At 30.7% G+C, this 21,348-nt stretch overlaps 1 protein-coding gene across 1 annotated transcript in view; it reads right to left on the bottom strand.

The window, feature by feature from the left end:
* Positions 1 to 21,348, bottom strand: part of LOC105620672 (nuclear receptor coactivator 7) — an 83,013-nt gene that overhangs the window by 11,304 nt on the left and 50,361 nt on the right. Inside the window, exons 6-15 of the mRNA XM_012202161.1 lie at positions 20,282 to 20,439; positions 19,584 to 19,973; positions 19,282 to 19,482; positions 18,801 to 19,157; positions 18,557 to 18,711; positions 17,572 to 17,736; positions 16,697 to 16,863; positions 14,727 to 14,889; positions 6,608 to 6,836; positions 5,770 to 5,856 (exon numbers count right to left, since the gene is read on the bottom strand). Of these exons, the coding sequence (XP_012057551.1) occupies positions 5,770 to 5,856; positions 6,608 to 6,836; positions 14,727 to 14,889; positions 16,697 to 16,863; positions 17,572 to 17,736; positions 18,557 to 18,711; positions 18,801 to 19,157; positions 19,282 to 19,482; positions 19,584 to 19,973; positions 20,282 to 20,439 (2,072 nt within the window). The remainder of the gene's footprint in view (positions 1 to 5,769; positions 5,857 to 6,607; positions 6,837 to 14,726; positions 14,890 to 16,696; positions 16,864 to 17,571; positions 17,737 to 18,556; positions 18,712 to 18,800; positions 19,158 to 19,281; positions 19,483 to 19,583; positions 19,974 to 20,281; positions 20,440 to 21,348) is intronic.

Genomic DNA, 21,348 nt, shown 5'->3' with positions numbered 1-21,348 from the left:
TGCAAATACATGAATTACATACGAATTTAGAAATATGCATTCGTTTTAATTAATAGAAATTTTTAAATTTATTTTTATAAATCTTAAGAGTACATTTTATCTAATTTTACCTAATCAGTATTAACCTATTTAATTATTTTGTTTAAAAGAAACAAAGAATTGAACACTAATCCACAATTGATGACACTTTTTCTTCGTTGATATTATTAAAATTCTATTAGAAAGAGAAACGGACATTTATTAATCTATTTAGTATTTAAATAACTTAAATTACCAACAACTTGATTAAAATAACTGGTCTGTAAAGTTCATACTACTTTAATACCGATAATAATAATAACAGAATACGATACTGCAATATTTGAATTTCATAACGATTATAACTAACTGTATTTCGCGTTTTCATTAAAATAAATAAAAAGGGTCAAAGAAAAATTGATTCTTATAAATATTACAAAACATTCAGTCTTATTATTATTATTATTCTATTAATCATTGCAACAAGATCAATGTTTCGAAATAAATTTTTTTCAGAGACTCATTTGTCTTTTATAGCATAAGCACGATGTCATTTACGATTATACGAACTATGGGTGGAAAATTTCGAAGGTAAAATTATACATACAGGAACATAAATCAGGAAAACTTGATCAATTTTATTTCCGTGGGAATAAAGTAAATTTACTTCCATAGTAAACTGTTCAATTTTTTTTATCTTATAACAAAAGATTACGATGAAAAAAATGCGATCTGCAGAAGCCGCTAACAAGTCACTTATTTTATTTATTATAAAATTTCTTTTCTTCTAAAATAATCCTAACCATTTACATTTGACAATCGCATTACTTTCTATGTCCAATTATGATATATCACTGTATATCCACCAATTGAAATTCGTTTACTACAAATTCGTTTTCACCATAAAATTCCAAATATACCCAAAGCTTACTCGAGTTACTCGAATAAACTATTGTTTGAATGAGTCTCAAGAGGAAAAAGATATAACATCTTTTTTCCCTTTCCTTCGAGAAAGTGCTGACTCTCAATTGCCCTTCGAAAAGTTTTCATCTTTTTCAACTGTAAACTTTATTATTGTTTCAAATGCAAGTTGCTATGCAGATGATAACCGACAATGCGCATTATTAATCAATTGATATTATCACAATTCAAAGTCGACCAGTTCTAAATGGCACATTTTGCAGTAACGGTTCGGTGAAAGGTGAACTTAAGCTCGATCAAAGACTGGTTGTTAAATATGCATCCTGCAAAGCGCCGCTCTTCTCGAGTCATTAACGTGTAAATTATGCGAAATAGATCGCAAGCAAATGCATAGCTTTCGTGTATATGCGCGAATTTTTAAAGTCGTTTCCGTTGTAAACATTACGTCGAACGCAAATAATTGTTCATCGTGACAGACTTTAAGTGGACCATTTAAAGATGAATAAATTAACATATTGAGTCAGTAAGTGTATCCGCTACGTAATAAACAAAAGCAATATTAATGACCAGGAATAATACGATTAATTGTAAGATATACTATATAAGATATACTATAAGTTAAATTGCATCAAAACTATACTATAAATATATAGTCATTGAAAAAAAATTTCTGATTAATAATAAACGAAATAGAAGATTTCGATCATACTAAAATTTTAGTTATCACAACTAAAATTATAATAGATCCAATCAAAAAATTCTAATTTATAATTTTCAAGAAATGAAATTAATGCAATTAGATTCTTTTTTTACAATGAATAACATGCAATGAAAAGAAAATGATATTGTTTCAATAGCATTATTTTAATTAAAAATAATTTTGTTAATTTACAATAACACCGTTAATAAAATCAATCTTGTAATAAATAAAATTTTATTTGTTTTATTAATATCGTTCTTAAATTAACAAGATTACTTTCGATTAAAATAATGCTATTGAAACTTTTTTTTTTCAGTGCAGTGAATATAACATGTAATTATACAACATTACATAATTACAAAAGTAATTATTATCATAATTTTGTTAAGTATCCTTAATATGAATAAGCATGTATTTAAAGTTTTTGTACTCAAAAAAGTAATTGAAAATGTTTTACGTCATTAATTTTAAATCTCGAATTATGAGATTTTATAGCCTTGGTAAAGAATCTATAAATTAAAATTAAAACAATCATTATAGTCAAGCATCCAAAGCAAAATCCTCTTTATTACGTAATTTTTAATTTTTAAATTAACATTCCTGACAATTCCACAATTGATGACATTTGAGTCGCGTAGAGAAGTAAGCGAGATTAAAAGACGCGAGTACATTCGCCTCAACTCTGACTTTTACCTTCGTTTTCTGTTTCAAGAATTTCGTGATCTTGACGATTGGATTCGGCATCTTTGACTTCGGCATCCTGAATCACTCGCGCTATTTTCAATGAATACTAAAATTCACTTTTTTCCCGAATTTCGATCTTTCTTTTCTTTGTTCACAAATAAAAAATCGTGTGAAAGTCGTTTACATTATGCCTCACACACTAATGTATTTTTTCGAGGAACACAAGTTCCTTTTGAAGAAGCAAAAAAAAAACGATAATCGTGAATAAACGTAATTTAATTTTTTTCTAATGTAATGTTCTTTAACAAATCACAGTGAAACCTTGCTCAATACTTCCATTTGATATTCTGACGAGTTAACTAGTTTAAGCAAAACAATGTTAAGATATTCAATATTACTTGGCCTTAATATGCATAATAGTTGTATTATCTAGTCTTTCTTTTTTATTTATGCTGGCGAGTCAATTGAGTAAGAGAACTTCACTTTACGAGGATTGAAGCCGTACTGGAGCTTTCGGAGTAAATCTAATACATTCATATAAGTGAAGAACGAGAGGAGGGGAGTAGAAAACGAGTGACGTATATACTTCGACAGATGCTTTCCTCACGACTGCGCATCCTCATTTGCGCAGCACGTGCTACTGTTCTAAAAATTTCTCGTGAGCTTTAATCTCCTTATACTATCGTAAACAAGAACCATCTTTCATGAACTCAAATCAATATTAATTTGGGCAAGATTAAGAAAACAATTACATAATTATATTAATTCAACTTTTTAAGATTCTGTGTAGAGTAGAAAAACGTAATCTTGAAAAATTTTATAGCTTTTAAGCTAGTCACTATTCTTCAACAGTCATTTATAGTCATTGCTTGAGTGTATTTATTTCGTGAAGACCTATTCATCTTCATTTTATATTTATTTTTTTCTTTACCTAGTTGTAAACTTATTTTTAATTAGTTTCTGAAAGTAATTCTTTTAATTAGTTCGGAAGTAATTGTTCTGATCTTTAATTATATATATATATATATATATATCTTGTAAGCATCTATCAGTGTATGCTGATAAAATTAATATAACTTTCAATGTATTTCTTCAGAAAGTTTTCCGCATGGCATATCGTTATTTTGTGAATAAAAGTAGAGTTAAGCGAAATCTGAGTCAACACATTTTTAAGCGCCAAATTATGTCTGGCTTTACGATAAACACCGAAAATAATAAGTCCAAAAATAAATGAAAAAAGCCTGAATTTTGGCATTTTATCGTTTATTTTGAACAATCAAAAATGTTCCAGAAAAATACTCTAGTCACGAGTGGATTATAACTTTTGTTAATAATAATCTTTTTAAATTAGTAACATTATTTGTTGTGACTTCCCACAAATTTGAATTACTTTTGCATGAACAATAATTCGAAGATTTATAAATTTTATTATATCAATTTTTGTGCTACTTTATTGAATATTTGTTAGTCTCAATTATAATTGTTAGTCTCAATAAATTTTTTAATTTGATTTTTTTATTACACCTATACTATTCTGTTATTAATAAATTTATGTGTAATTTTGTTATATAAAGAGAATAAAGTAAACAAGTATGAATAAAAAAAATATTCTTCGAATTTACATCAGAAAAAACCATTAAATCAATTTTTATTTGAAATCGATATCTGATTACACGATAAGTATTTGTCATGCCTCTTTCGGTTATCAAATTTGTTTTTATCTCAATAAAATCATTATTATTACTTATTTCACAATACAATGCAATGTATTAATCTATACATATTAATAAATTCTCATTATTTTAAAATAAGACATTTAAAAATTAAGAAACAAAGTGTTTATAATTTAACCTAACATTAAACATTTTCTACAAAAAAGATTTTCTGCAAATAATTGAGTGTATAAAAGATGTGCCTATTTTCCTGAAAAAAGTTATCTATTACATCTGTGTCAATTTACACCGACTGTGTCAATTCTCATCAATAATGCATCAATATTATGCAAGCGGCGACTAGTTCATAGAGTTTGACTCTTGACACAAGTTGGCTTACATTATTGCATGCTTACATCACGCAAGGTATACGCAGCATTTATTACGCACGTAAACGTCAAAACCTTTCTTCCGTAAACAAATTAGAAACTGGTCGTCCACCATCTTTCCACAAGAAAGCGTTATTAAATGCTTTTTAATGATAGAGAGATATTCTTCGTCAGATATTTTCTTTACGAGAATATAAACAGTCAAGGGAATGAGAGAGACTTTCCGGTCTTTTATGCTCTAGCTAACTATATTGCGTTTCTCTACTTTGTATCCACACTCACGACACAACACGATGCTGTCTATCACAATTACCATTTCGCCTTGGAATCGATAATCTTTGACGCAGTACCGATTTGCATAAAGCCGCATCGTATAAGAATCGACTAAATATGGAAAGTATATTCTGCAAGTCTGTATTTCGAATCGCTCACAGAAATCTGTGACAGAAATCTGCGTAAATGAAAACTGTTGAAACGTATTATGATATATAAATATATAAAGAGAAAACAGGACGATAATAATAATGAGATACGATAAAAACATAATACATGCGCGAGATGGAGAGTTTGAACAAGTGCATGCTGCACATTCATCTAGATTCTAGTTGAGAATATATTCTATAACCAGGAGGAATAGGTGCATGCAGTCTGTTTTCGGCGAATGATGTGAGATTCGTCGAGATAAGAATCGGAAGATAAACCTAGCTCAAATAAGATCCAAATACTAACAATAAGAGCGAATCAAACGAATTATTACTAAAAGATGTTCCTGGTATATTGGTCTGTACATTATTATTGTTATGAATCATCGCGAGGACGGGAATGAGACAGCAAGAATGTGAACAACAAGATCGTAAAGAATTCTTTACATACTTTATCTCGTATCATGAAAATTAACAAATTACTAAGAAACGTATTATATTCCCTAGCGATATTATAATTAAAAAATTGTTAATATACTTATTTTATAACAAAAAATAAAATTGTCCTAATCTTAATAACATCTTTCTAGCTCTTCTATTATTAAATTTAAAACAATTTTATCTCTATTTTTTTTGTTACAGAATAAGTTCTTTCTAACTAATAAAAATCTTTCAATAATAATATCGTTAAAGATTCTAGAATAGGGGTCCTCAGTCGTGGTAATCGAATGTACCGACATGAACAATCGAAGCGGGCACAAAGCGAGTTGAAAAAATCAACTAAAAAAAAGAAAGAAAAAGGACATCAAACGATAGGCACGGCCGCAACATCGCGAGACAACGTCAGGTGCATCCGAGAACTAACAAGGTTGTCTAGGGTGCGGCAGTGTTATCTAAAAGGTGCATTGTTCAACATCGAGCAATTAGGGTGCCTAATGATAGATATCATCGATCACCGGGGAGGTGGGCGGAGTGATCGGTACCTCCGAATCCTGGATCTGCTCGGAATCGGCCGATGTGCTCGAAGTCTTCAGGATGCTGTACAGCTTTACGTAGGGGGCCTTGATCAGCTGTCGGCCAATAGAATCGGCCGTGTTTAGCAAATATCCTCGATCCCGGCATCATTGAGATACATCGAGTTCCGTGCGATCCTCGCGTCGAAAATCAACAGCAGCCGACGTACGCGTTTGATGACAATCGTGACAACAAACGCCGGAATAGAGTAGCCTTTGATGTTACTATCGATAACAATGGATTGCACGCGATTTCGCGGAACATTTAACGTAATTCGGCACTATTCGATAGTCAGTCGACACGAGGATCGGGTTATCAGCGAAATTAGAAATGTTTGCAAAAGTCATAAAAAGAGATCTTTACGCTTTAAGAAATATCAAACATAGTAATCTCTTTTTTTCTTCAACAAGTTATGCGATACTGTAAAATTTGAAATTAGTGATTTCATCGCATCAAATCTAAAGTCAATTTTTCTGCAAGAATTTTAAATGAAGATCGTGATCGTCAACTCTATTTTCCGCATTAAATATTTACGACATTGATGCAAGACTCGAATTTCTATTGAAATATAAATTTTAAATAACTGCAGACAATAACGACAGACTTATAAATGATGAATAAAATTTAAAGTTGATCGGCAAAGTAAAGCTCTTATTCTTATATATAACTTATCAAGGATAAAAGTTTCAAGACTCTTCGATCTTTAGTAGCAAGCAACTTTGTAACACAGTCTGTACTTAGATATTAGAAAAGTGTAACGGGACACTCAGCGACATCCTGTCGCACATCGACAGTCATGGTACTCACCTCCCAGGACTCCCTTGTCAATTCGCTGATGTCGTCACCTTGTCCATCGCGAGTCTTGTTCTCCTCCGTGGAATCCGCGCCTTCACCACTTTCGTGGGGTGACAGTTCCGGCGACAGGTCAGTGTCGGTGTCGGACAGGATGTAGCCGCGTTCTCGCCAGTAGTTCTCATCCAGCTCGCCATATAGGTTCGGCACCCACGCATGAATGAACCTATACAGATCGTCCACTCTGCAAAGAGAAAAAAAAATGATACATCAATTACATTGTTCGGCGATGTCGAGCAAATTTCAAAAAATTTCGTCCCAAATTAAATATTTATTATTAATTTATTTTAAATTTATTTATTTATTATTAATTATTTATTTATCACAAATAAATACTACAAGTAAATAATTTACAGAAATTTTCAATTGAAACGTGACGTATTGTATATGCATTGTCCCAACATGCATGCTGCCCTTAACATATTCCATGTCGAGCCAATTTTAAGTGACTTGATGTAAGTAACTTGACTTGATCACTGTACCATTTAAAACAAAATAAGTGAAATACTGAAAAAAAAAAAACCTAAATTTAACCTATATTTATTTATAATAAATAAATTTACTTAATAAAAAGAAGTGATTGTTAAATCAATGTTTTTTTGTACAAATAAATATATTTTTATATTTAATAAATATTTAGTTGGTATTATTCAAATAAATATTCATTGAAATTTAGGATATTTTTTCTCAATATATACTCGAGCAATGAAGAAAGAAAAAATGAAAATTATTTTTTAAAAAAATAAATTTCTAAAAAAAATGTAAGCAATGCAAATACTAAAATCGTGCGATAATTAATACAATTCGTGTAGCGTCAATTTTTAATGATTCGATCATGCTGTGAAGGTCACTAATGACTTATGCTATTTTTATACGTTTGTTAAATTTGTTAAATAACATGTTAAATAACATGTATTTCATAATGGTTTTAAAAATTATTATTATAAAATAAAAGGTCTAATAAACCCATTCATCATATATTATAATTATCTATTCACATATGATATCAAAAATTATTTTATAATTACGTTACTATTTATTGTCAAAATAACGTAAAAAAACGGAACGGAAAATTCAGCGTGAGTCACTGGTAATCTATACAGCACGAAACTTATTTAATGAATGCGCAGCTACATGCAAACGCAGACAAGTTATGAAGAACCACACATCATCAAACGGAAATGAAGCAGAATTAACATTAAATTCTGTTATAAATTGAGTAATTGACGCATGGAATATTGCAATAGGGAATGAAGTAATAACGCGAAAATATGTGTAGAATTAATTTGCACGTTTCCTCCTGGAAAAGAAATGTTAAAGGCCTCATACTAGACAATCCTTGACAGGCAATTTTCTGTAGAAATTTTATGTAGAATAATGCAAATCATTTCTCGATTAAAATACAGTTCGTCTGCAATCAGCCGAAAATCATTTGTTGTCTCATACGTTGGATGGTGTCAGAGTTTTTGTCAAGTTGCGTTACTTCGTCATTCCCGTAAACCTGTTGCAACATTCTGTGCATCTTCAACGCTTTTAATTTGAAACAGAACTTAATGTTAACTCTTTGCTTTATTTTCATTCGATAATGTTTATTCTTCATAACTTATCTGCATTTGCACTGTGCATTCGTTAAAAGCAGACGTGTAGCATGTTGAAACGTGTTTTTAGATACATTAATTTACAACAGGCCGCAATTTGCTGCATATATTTACATATTAAATATCAAAATGATGTTTATCAAACTTTAGTGTTACAGTGTAGTATTGTTGCACATCTTTTCTATATAAAATGTAAACAAAAATCGTAAAATTACTGTTATATAGAGATTAATAATAAGTGATTTATTTAAATTAGGTGAGAATTTATAATAATAAAATTTAATGATAATACATACAAGTTAAAAATAAAATTATTGAAAGATCTAAATATCTAAAATATCTAAAGATCAATATTACAGATTAAAATTTAATATTTCTGTTTCTATATATATGTTTTTTATTTACGTTACGTTCGCGATGTTTTTTCAACCAGACAATAATTTTTTATATCAATCCAAAAATAAATTGTACAAGAGGAAATAATTTTGAGATTTCCTTATTTTTAAAGATTTTAATTTAAAACTGAAACAGTCTATAAATAAAAATTCAATTATAATGTAAGAAAGAAATTGATATATATAAATTTAATGGAACAGTTTAAAAAACAGATCGACATCATAGATTAAAATTTAACATTTTTGCTATGTGACATACGTGTGACATTTTCAATTCGCTACTTTTTTTAATCACAGATTCAAGAATAAATTGTACAAAGAGAGACAATTCAAAAATTTTTTAGTTTTATAAATTTTAATTTGAAACTAAACAAGAGTTTATAAATTATATCTATTTGTACAATTATGATGCATGCATAAAGAAAATTCAACAATAATGTAAGTTAAAGATAAATTTATTGTAAAAAAAATGAAAAAAATTAAAAAACAGATTTTAAAAAATAGATCGACATCGTGGATGAAACTGTAATAATATAATACAGATTTAAGGGGGCTACTATGGAGACAGTGCAGTAAGAGGTATGCAATCTACGTTTATATAATCATTAATAGTATAATGTATATTAAAAGATATTAGTTTGAACGTTTCGACTATCGATTTTAGCCATCTTCAGCAAATACATAATTAATATATTAATAAAGAATATTTTCTATCCAGTCGAAAAGTGAGAAAAGCACAAATATCGTACAAAGAAGTTGCTTGGTTAACAAGTGATTGCGTTCTCAATCCCGTATAACACTGCAGTTAAATATATTACAATATTAAATAAATGAAAAAGATTTAAATAAAATATGTGACGAAATTTAAAAATCGTCAAGATGTATTGAATGTTCTTAACTGTTTTACGTCTTAAAATGTAATGACATCTTTTAATACAAATTATACTATTAAATTGTTATTATTAATAATACTATTAAATTAATTATACTATTAATATATAAGTATAGATTGCATCTCTTACCGCTGACCAAAGTAGCTCCCTTAAATCTGTATTATATTTTACAATTATTAAGAGTCCTATTTTATATATTCTTTATTTTTAATTGAAATTGTAATATTTTTGTTATTATATAAAAACTATATAAAAACGTAACTTTCCTTTCATGTTCAACGTTACATACATAATAAAGATATCGGAGTAGTTAATATTTTTACTTATATAAGACATGTATGTGTGACACCTTTGATTCACTTAATTTTTTTTCGACCAGAAAATGATTTTTCATATCGATCCAAAAATAAGTAATACAAAGAGAGATAATTTTACAATTCTTAGTTTCAGAGATTTTAATTGGAAATTAGATAAGAATTTATAAACAAAATTCAACGATGATGCAAATTGAAGATAAAATTGTAGTAATAAAATAAATCGTAAATTAAAATTTAATTTTTTTTTGCCACATGAAACGTAGATATATGTGTGACGTTTTTGATTCGCGTTAATCCACAATCCTTTTTTCGAAAAATCGCAAAATAATTATTCATACTAATCTATAAGTATAAATTGTGCGCAAAGAGGGATAATTTTATAGCTCTTAGTTTTAGAAATTTTACGATTTGAAATTACATAAGAGTTTATAAACAAAATTCAATAACGCGTAATGCGGTATTTCGTGACTTGTCCTTGGGTCGCAACCGTGTCGTACACTATGTTTTACCTGCGATGCACGTAGGGCATCACGTTTGTCACCGCTCCTCTCACGTGGCGGTCGTAAATAAAATTCAGCATACCGCCGATCGCGCTCATCGTTCCATTCATCGCCGCGTCGTAGGCGGGAGATGGATGGGAGAAACGGCGAATAATGAGAAGCGACGTGAACCAGCCAACTCAAAGTATCACGTTACGCGCGACGAAATTATCAGTCTGTCGCGGCGTATCAGTGATCGCTATATTTGCAATCAGTGATCTCCGTTTCTAACCTTCTGACAATTCTAATAATATATGTACGTTTTTCGCCGTAATACTTTTTTATTTACGCGCGACACATCGACGATTGATTTACGGCAGGCTGTCTCTCGACGAAGCCGCGTAACGCGAGACACTTTGCGATACGCGAACACACGTCGCGTACGTGGAGAACGACCGGAAAACGGAGTAGTTACCAGATATGTCGCGAATGTCGACAGGCGATTCGCGTACATATGTCACGTGCCGCTGATTTGCTCGGTGCACCTGCACTTTTATTTTATACGTTCACGCGGAACATTGCTCGCAGTATCGCCCCGATACGATTGTTTCAGCTTTCTTTTTTTACTAGTCAAGGCTTTAAACTGCTCCTCACAGTTTTTCTTGCTATCGTTCATGAGAATGTAAAACTTAACAAATTCAAAACTCACTTTAAAACAGAAAGATTTCGCTGAAATATCTAAAAATTTAGCTAGATATAGATTTGAAAATAATTTTGTTAAATTATTAAAAATTATATAGAACATTCAAATTAGTTGTTAGAATATCAAAACTTTTTGCAGTTTTGTTCATCATGAATTTCCCACATAATTATTTCGACTCAACAATTATTTTCAAACCTGTATCTATATATCTAAATTTTTTTAAATTTTAGGTACTTTAGCAAAATCATTCTTTCCATGAATTTCCATCGCATATTTTCAAAGATAAAAACTATAAAATTATCTCTCTTTTACAACTCATTCTTGGATTGATATGAATACAGAAAGAATAATTTCAAATTACTCTAAAAATGTAGTTAAATACATATCTGAAAATAATTTTGTTGGATCGTTAAAATAATTACGTAGGAATCTCCAGCATTTTGATGGTTCAACAAAATTCTTTTCAAATCTATATCTAGCTAAATATTTAGATATTTCGGCAAAACCATTCTTTCCGTGAAAAATTATTCTCCAATTGCTGGTGTGACACAAAGTCAAATTTTAATTTAACTCAGAATATCGCATAATATTATTATAATCGTAAATGTAACGCAAAAAACATCACATATATATGTATCTCCCGCTTAATAAAAATATTAAATAATCTATCGACCTGTTTTCTAGACCACTTCAATAACTTTATCTTCAGGTTACATCATCGTTGAATTTTATTTAATGTTATCTAGTTTCAAACTAAAAAGTCGCAATAAAATGAGATTATGAATATTTTTTTTAATATTTGTATTATACATGAAAAAAAGATATGCAATAATAGATTAACTGATAAATGTGTATTCAATGGTATTTTTTTTAGCAATACACAACTCGCTGAATTCCAATTGAAATTTTTTTATTGTAACAAATCTTTACTCGTGATATTTAAATTTAAATCGACATTAAATCTAATAAATATTGAAGAATTGAAAATATTAGAAATGAGAAGAATTTTTGAATACTAGAATTGCGACTATGACATTTTTAACCTATCTGATAATTTTTCTTTTCCAGTTAATTTGGATTTGCACGTAAAGCTTTAAATTTTTGTGATTTTTCATAACCAATCATATTTAAAGTAATTTCACTTTTAGTGAAACAACTCTTTCTCGTAAAATTAACCTTGAACCGTGATTGAGTTAGACCCGCTAGTTGAAGAAGTTGTCAGATCACGACGTATATGAGCACCATCTCTTATTAAAAAAATATATATTAAACACGCAAAAAAAAAGCTTTATTTCATCACTTGTTGACATAGATATGCATCAATTTTCTTCTAACACTTACAGGCTTATAATGATAGTAATATTTGTAGCAATTTAAAATCTATCTATATGATAATATAAGAGCGATTACCGGAACTCCAGATTGATACGAGAAAATATCGCTGTCGAAATCTTAATATATATATACGAACGCCCAAGACGATCTTAATATTGCGTATTATCCGATACAATCGCAATACTGGGAAATAGCTGATGACATTTGTAAACAAGTGACACTCAAAGAAGGCTGTTAACGAGATTTGCGATATAAATATATAATATATAATGAGTACAAAAAGTATTCGTACAGAAAAAATATTTTTAAAAAAAAACTTTATTTTTAAATATTATCCAGTGAGAAATGAGTCATCGAATTGATGTTGAATCGATATAAATTCGATGATTTTATCAATTTGATGTCGATTCGACGTTTAATTAACGATTATTTCTTATTGGATAATTAACAATTTATTCATAAAGAATAGACTGTATATTTCTTAAATTTATATATGCCAAAATGATGTATATTAATTATACAAAATATATCATCCGAAAAATAAGTAAAAATTAAAAATTGTTTAAATGCTCAAAAAGTATAGATGAGAAATTTAGCTTCTAAAATCAGGAATATATGCGAAGCTCGTTTGTTTATATTAAAACAGAATGTATTCATTGTATAAAATTGCTAATTAATGTTTATTTTCTATAAATAAAGCTTTTTTTATAACTAATTTCCTTGTACGAATACTTTTTGCTCCCACTGTATGTATGCGAATTCCAAATATTAAGAATCACAATCATTACCTTAATTAAACAACAACACTCATTTAAAGGGAACATTAGAAAAGAACTCTATTCGAGTGTCTCCGAATATTACTTTAATTTTTTGTTTAACATTTGGTACAACAAGGAAAATACTTTTTGAAGACACTTGGATAGTATTTTCGAATGCAGCCAAAGGAGACATGTGTCTCTTTCTTCCTTTCTTTTAAAATTAAAACACATTTACTTTAAAGATGCGATAAATAAATAGATTAAAAAAATTAAATTAATGATTTTATATAAGTATAATCCTAAGTTACTTCTCGAAAAATTGCATTCTCGTCATTCTTTAAATTCAGTGTACTGTTTATGTTTCACACATGCAAGCAAAGTATTCATTATTTCATTAATCTAATTTTTAAACACATGTGACAACAAGAAAAATACTGGCAGCCGACGCGCAACAAAACCTTGATCGAGCATCAGTGAGCGTATAAATAGAAGTTCCGGCGAAAATCTATTTTGCGTGTCTTGCGACGAAGCACGTGTCCAGTCGTACTGCGTTCTGGATGCCATTCTTTCGTGGAGATGGCCGTACGATAAACCGGCCATATGTATAAAAATAACGCGAGCAAACATTTTCGTCCGAAGGAAATTTATTGGTGTGTTTGTATCCGAGAAACGTCACCGTCCAATATTTATTCATGCACGATCAAGTGATTGACTTATCGCTTACAACGCAGCGCCTATAAATCGTTTCCCGACGACAACTCGTTAAGCGTTAAAAAAAAGACCCAGCCTATTGTATAAAATTGCAGGAATGCAGGAACCTCAAAAAATTTCGATCTTCATTTTTATCTTCTGTTTTAACATGCTAAAAATAAACTGCGAAACGAAAAACAAAGAGTAAAAAATTATATAATATCGAAAGTTATTCCATCGACAATAAATTTTTTATAAATTTGATAACATTGGAATTGTTTGGAAACTCGAGGAAATTTGATCGAAAAAGTTTTGGAATTAATTCATTCGAACATTATATTTGCAGTTGTCACTTTTCCGATTTTCGGTCAGAGATTCTGGCTTTTTGAACGAATTTCTGACTCTCTGGCAGACGAAAAAATTTCCGACTAACACTCTAAATTTTGACCTTTTTTATAAGTATGTGATTTTCTTCGATTTTCAGTTTCGAATAAACTAAAAATTTCACCGACTAATAGGGCCAAATCTGATAACTTTTTTTAGAGAGAGCACAAAGCATTACAGAAGAAAGTAATAATTTCGGCAATAATAGTCGATCTTTGGTAGGATAATGGCAAAAAAGTCTCTTGCAGGAGAATCGTTAATCTCCAGTGAAACACTAGTCAAAAGATAGCAATCGTGATTATATTGCATAATTTTTAATTTCTATCATCTAATTATAAGATCGAGAAGTTCATGTATTATTTTGGTATGTGTAGATACTTTATAAATAATTACAGCGTAAATTGAAAGACTTCAATGACAGAGTTTCGAACTCTATTCGCATATTTTACGTACAAATAACATATTACAATAATTCAAGGGACGAGATGTCGGTGAGAGATCAAAAATGTGAGAAACAATTACCTGTTGCGTGGTACGCTGAACCAGTATTCGGGACGCAGTTTCTTCTTGCCGTAGCTCATAATTGGCGTCGATCGTGGTATCTTCTTGTCCTTGGGTCTTCCTGTTCGTAGTCTTAGGTACAACGGTGGGTCCTCGCAAGAACGAGCAGGTCGTGGAATCAGTTCTACGTAATGTGCAAAATATTTATCAGATGAATAGATCAATGTAGATTAGAAACTTCAGTAATAAGAATTTTATAATCGACAGATTTATCTTTCGAATATAGAATCTGCGAACCCAGGCAATATGACTCACAATGTTATCATAATAAAAAAATCTTTGCGATAAGAAGCTCCTATATATTTATAAATCTGTAAGATTATTTCTTGTGTTTTTTTAAAGAATTGTTATCAAAATTACACGAAAAATACACAGATAGGTTGAAAACACGAATAAAATTGGAAAACGAGGCAAGCACATTACCACAAAAAAGTGAGTAAAGGATGTCAGAGTAAGAATTATCGTGTAAAAGGAATAATAATAGCAACGAGAATAGAATCGTGATAGATGAATAGTACGTACATATTGCACAATATTGTAGAAGAGTTTGACAAATTATATAACATATGCAAGAAATGGTGATGAAATGGAAATAACCATTACAGTGATACAGTGTATGGTCGCCCGTAAGTTGCGCAAATAATGTTTTTTAATGCATGACAGTAAATAAAATCAGACAAAAACATTGTTACGTTTGACAGACGTACGAAAGAGGCAACTGAAGAATTGGGAATTCGCGGCATAAGGAGAAGAGCAAGCTAATACTGTATGAACCTACCCAGGCCTTCGAGTTCGGGAAAATTAGGTGCTTGGACTAGAGGGACAACAGAAACAAATGATATTACTGCATTAGTATGAACCTATTGTTAGCTAAATGATGAAACCCGTTGTGCTAATCTGAAATAGATAAAACATTACTGAAGAGAAAGAGAGACAGAAAGATATGATTGAGCAATCAATGCAGAAATATGCAACAATTACTATCAAAATCTATAACAATCGAATATATCACATACATTTCGCAGAAATAGTATAAATGGCCTTAAAAATTATTATGTTTGTTATTCGATTATTATAGAAAAGATTAGTACGCGAAAAATCTGAAATTCTATGCTAAGTATGCTTTCAAATAACAATTATTAAAGATCATTTAAAATGGAACAATACGTCCATCACATGCAATATGGCACAAAGGGTTTCAAGATTCTGAAGGTATATTTTATAAAGAAATACGTTATGAAAAGTGCTTGTTTTCAATTAAATCTTTTTCCTTACGTATCACTTAGTAAAATACTTATATTTATCAAAATCGATGAAGAAAAAAATTAATTATATAAAGAAGACTTGCATTATTCATGTTATTTTTTCTTGAAATATGCGAATTATTGTATATATAAAAAAAACAATAATATTTAACGTTTACGTAATGGAATGACATATGGAATTGATAATGATAAACAAATATGATCTAAAACAATGATAAACTATTTTAATATACACCAAGATAAGCGCATTTGGTTACTAATCCCGGATTTGCTTGACAGTTTAAAATTAATGATATTAATAAAATTTAGAAAATATGAAATTTTCGCGCAAATTTATAATAATTATAGCCAAAGGCGCTCAAAAATTCTGAATAGGGACAATAAATTGGCAAAACAACACGGTTTAAAAAGCTAACTATGCGTTTTTGGGCAAGTGCAGTGCGTGATATATTAATCCCGTTTGCTAACCCCTTGTTATTAATTAATCATTTTCTATTCATATCGATACCAATATTAAATGTCATATGAAAGTATATAATAGCAAAGTGTTTTGTGTAAGAGGAAAGTCTGTTGGAGTATATCTTCATGATTATTAGACTATCCATTCCGATAGAACATGAAATATTTTATGGATATTTTATATCTCTATACGATCGTGATACTTACTGTCGAAACTCACAAATAATTCCGGCATATCGTCAACCGAGACCATACTGCGATAATCCAATCGAGGTGCCGTCGTAGAAGTTTTGCTACCTCGACTGCTATCAACGCTGCTGCTGCCAGAAGATGTTAAAGGTTGCTGTCTAATAAAAGTACCCACGGAAGAGCGTCTGAAAGGAAATTCGTAAAACAATGCAATTATAATAAAGATAAGGAAAGAGTTTCTTATCAGACAACATTCTAAACGCTTCTGAATAACAAGTATATGATAGTTGACATATCTAACTAGATTAAAATATATTTGTACATCCTTATAATTCAGAAGCGATATATATAATAACATCCATAACAATAATAATGGGAAATAACAATCAAGGTATAAGTCCAGTACAAATGACGAATAATAAATCATATGACTGCTTGAGGATATTAAACGCTGTGTTAAATTGATTATGTTTTGGCTGTAAGCGATCTGAAAATAGTATCAACAATACAATCTGTTGCTTGAATCTTTCGGCAAATAATGTGATTACCTGAAAACAGGAGCCCTCAATCCCAGAGTGTCTTCAAAATTAAAAAATAATAACAAAATAATGGAGAGATGTGTGGAAAGGAGAAACATTGGAACAGTAGAATTCTCCGAATACTTTGACAATTGCATAATACATATATAATCTTATTTTTGTAATATTTACATTTATAAGATTCAAATAACATAATGTTCTCTTTACGTAATTACAACATTGAAGGAGGATTCTACTAAAATAGAATCGACACATAACAAAAGTCGATCAGATAAAAGATAGATTAGGTAATAAAAATAGAGAAATAGGAAAAAGGGGGAAACACAACAAGGTTACGATCGGGTCCAGACTCACCCAATAAGGCTTCCTGGACCAGGTGAGAAATTGCTGGAGTCCTGGGAGAGAGAGGAGGCGGTAAGCGGAGGAGTTCCGCCCGCTCTACCGCCCCCGCCACTCTCTTCGCTGGGGGTTTTAGCAAACAGGCCCGAGCTAAAGTCACTCACCAGGTTGATCGGCGAGCTTTTTTCCACCACCATTACATATTCTTTGTTAGTTACATTAGAAATAATAGTGAAGCGTTAATAAATATCTAAATTCATATCGTAAGCAATATAGGCGCAACATAAACATAAATATTTAAACATAAACATCTCGGAATATCGTCACAATTGACCGCACAATAATTATCAGTCTTTTGGATGACTGGACTGATCTATAACATGTACCTATATTTATATATTCCTTTCAAGTTTTTTTATCTCGTAATGCCTCTCATATGCTAGAAGCTTTTCCTATGCAAGTAGCAAGTATATGCTATTTATAGATTATAAAATCTTGTTATCCATGATGCTAGAAATTAGTTCAAGATCTCGGACGAAGAAAATGTTGACCAATCGCACTGGTCATGTGATCGAATTGTTCAAATGTAGTTTATTTTAATTCTTTCTTTGTTTGAGATCTCGAAGCAATTTATAACATTGTGAACACAAGACTTAACACAAATGAGGCTATATCAGTTTCATAAAGATAACGTTCATTTTATCTTCTGAAAAAGATACAATAAACGCACCTGTTACACAAAGAATAACTGCTTACAAATAACCTCATTTGTATATTATATTCTATAGAAATTCGCAAAAAGCAAGTTAAAATAAAAGCGATAAAATTATTCGTTTTATTTCTGTAAATATGCATTTTTGCAAGAATGTTAATCATTCTTAACACAGACAAATAGAAGTGTGTGAAAAAATAAAAGCGGTTGTAAAAATGTCATATATATTTAAACACGCTAGATTATTTATCGATAATTATCAATATAATATGACATAAATTTGTTCACCTCGAGAAGACTTTGCTGAAAACAGAGGAATGATGGGAATCCGCACTGTTTGGAAGGCTTGACATTTTGTCAGAGATGGATTTACTGCTCTCATCATCTTTCTCTCCAGTTAAACCTTCCATCCAGGACAATGGATACGATAGTCGTTTTAGCATCTAAAATGTCAAAACAAATGCATAAAACATATTTATAAAAAGTATAATTCCGCATTATTACGATGCAAATGTTAAATTTAAACATATACCTTATTCTTTCGAGTTTCCTGTTTATCATCCTCTTTATGTTCTTCATCCTTTTCGGGCTCTTCTGCGTTACTCTCTAAGCTAAAGGACACCGAGCTAGCTTTTTTCCTGCCATTAATAGCAGAACTGGCTTCCAATGTACTCGTAACATTCGTTGGTGCTATCGTTATTGGAGGAACCCAATCCGAGGATAAAACAATATCCGCGTCTGAGTAAACTTTTTTTGATGGTATAGGCTGTACTACTGGAATAGGTGGATTAGGATCACGAATATCGATACCAGAATCATGGCACGACAATTTGACTAGAGATCCTTCTTCGTCCTCAGGAATAGCATTTGATTTAGCTGGTGGTTCCGCCTGCTGTAACAATTGTTTCTGAATGTATATTTTTTTATAATTGTTTTACGTATTATCCCAATTTCAATTTATTATATAAATTTTACTAATTCTCTATATCATATCATGAAAGAAATGTAATTACCTTATCAGAATTTAGTGAATCTTGTTGTTCGTCATCAACTGAAAATGTACTTCGATCTTTGCTAGGAACTGCCCAATGATGGTCAAGCATGGAACGTCTGCGTTCCTCTAAAGTTCTACTAGCTTGGCCGCCAGTGCAAAATTCTTTCTCATTACTGTCTTTCTCTTTCTCTTTATCTTTGGTTGAGGTTAAATTCTCCTCCTATAATAGCGATATATTCATTAGAATATAATTTTAACACTTTGCTTTATATAATAAATTGACATTGCAATAAATTGAGATTGTAACAAAAAAATACTTACATTCTGAAGATTAGTAGGAGTGACAAGTTCTCGCTCAAAGGCCTTTGGAAAAGCATCGCCGTCTCTCTCGGCACAGCTACACACACTTTCGCTATCATCGCCTGCTAATTCAGGGAAATTTTCATCTTTCCCCGGAGACTGACATTTACGATTATCTATTTGAGGTTTTTTCATGTAATAAATTTCAGGTTTTTTATCTAAATGTCCGGATTCAGTATGGGAGACCCTCATATGTGCGATATCGTAATAAATCGCAGCGTTGACTACGAATTCCATGGGAGCAATCACTCCATAAGATTCAGCACCATGCTCGATAACAAGAGGATCAGATACGTTTGGATCGAACATAACTGCGTTTGGCGTAACTAACAGCACACCGCCGACTACACCCTAAAAGAATATTTCAATATTAGAAAATGTTAAAACTCTTGTATGGAATTTATAGATATAATAAAATAGAATATCTTTCCAAAATTAAGATAATTTTGGCCCAAGTTTCGATAATATTCAGACAGCATGCATGTCAAAATTCACGGACATGATATATAAAGATATCTTAAAAAGAGAAGATAGCTTTAAAATGTCTTACAAACATTTTAAAATATAATATATCCTGACATGCATGTTACCTAGGTATTTCTTTAATTTAGGCTAAAGTTTATTTATTGTATGATATTAAATAGTATTAAAGACATTACCTGACCATCTGTGATATGCCTGACATTAATTTTTAGAAATCTTTCTCTGAATGGTTGTTCATCTTCATCTGTAGCCACGCTGGATGTTCCAAGAGGTGTTTTTATACGTTCCATATGACCTGGCTTTGGTGACACTGGTCTCAGATTATCCAGAAGTTCTGTAAAATCAAACGTTGCAATAATAAGTGCGAAATAAAAACATATGTCTTAAAATACACAAGTATATGTTTCATTCTATTTATCACAAAAAGAAAATATTGATATTAATATAATTTATAAGAAATTCGGTTAAAAATGCAAGTAGAATCAACTTGGACCGAAGAGCCGACTATAACGTATTCTACTGACTCCTATGATTTTTTTAAAAATTCGTTATCTGATAAAAGATAAGCTGTGACACTTGTTTAAACTCCGACTGTTCATGTCGATCTAACCTCACATCCAGAATATTGCGATGTAATTCATTATTCGTCGTAATAATGCGAGTAACGAGTCACGCGTGTACAATTTCGACGAAATCGGCAATTACACCATCCATCTCATTTGCCACAACGTCACGATGTAACACGGGCATTATTAGGTTGGCATAGAGGTTAGAAATGTGTTTACGCGGCTCCGCACATTGTGATCGATCAGCTGATGAACACGATATACCGAGTGATTCGCTGAGTGTATGCTCTAGAATTTATTTGTTTCGCGAACTCTCTCGATATTACGAATATTACGAATGTTGCGAAAAACACTTGCGACGAAAGAGAGCATTGTGGTCTGCAAAAGAAAATCGAAGAACTAAAATCGGTTCGCTTCATATTTAAAATAACTATCTTTTAATTTTTTCATGGTCGATCGGATAACACATTTCTATATTCGTTCATCTCATATAATCAATAACTTCATTCGTAAGATGTTCTTGAATGATGATGAATAAAGAGAGAGAGAGAGAGAGAGAGAGAGAGAGAGAGAGAGAACGAAATAAAAGTAAATAAAGTAGGAAGTAATTATATAGTAGAGTATATACGATAGACTAACACAAGAATAATTTAAACTTAACTACTATTCTGTTAGTT

The sequence above is a fragment of the Atta cephalotes genome (genome assembly GCF_000143395.1).
Source record: "Atta cephalotes unplaced genomic scaffold scaffold00028, whole genome shotgun sequence".
In the NCBI taxonomy this organism is placed as follows: Eukaryota; Metazoa; Arthropoda; class Insecta; order Hymenoptera; family Formicidae; genus Atta; species Atta cephalotes.
Note: the sequence above shows the minus strand (reverse complement) of the source record. Positions and strands in the feature narration are given on the sequence as shown.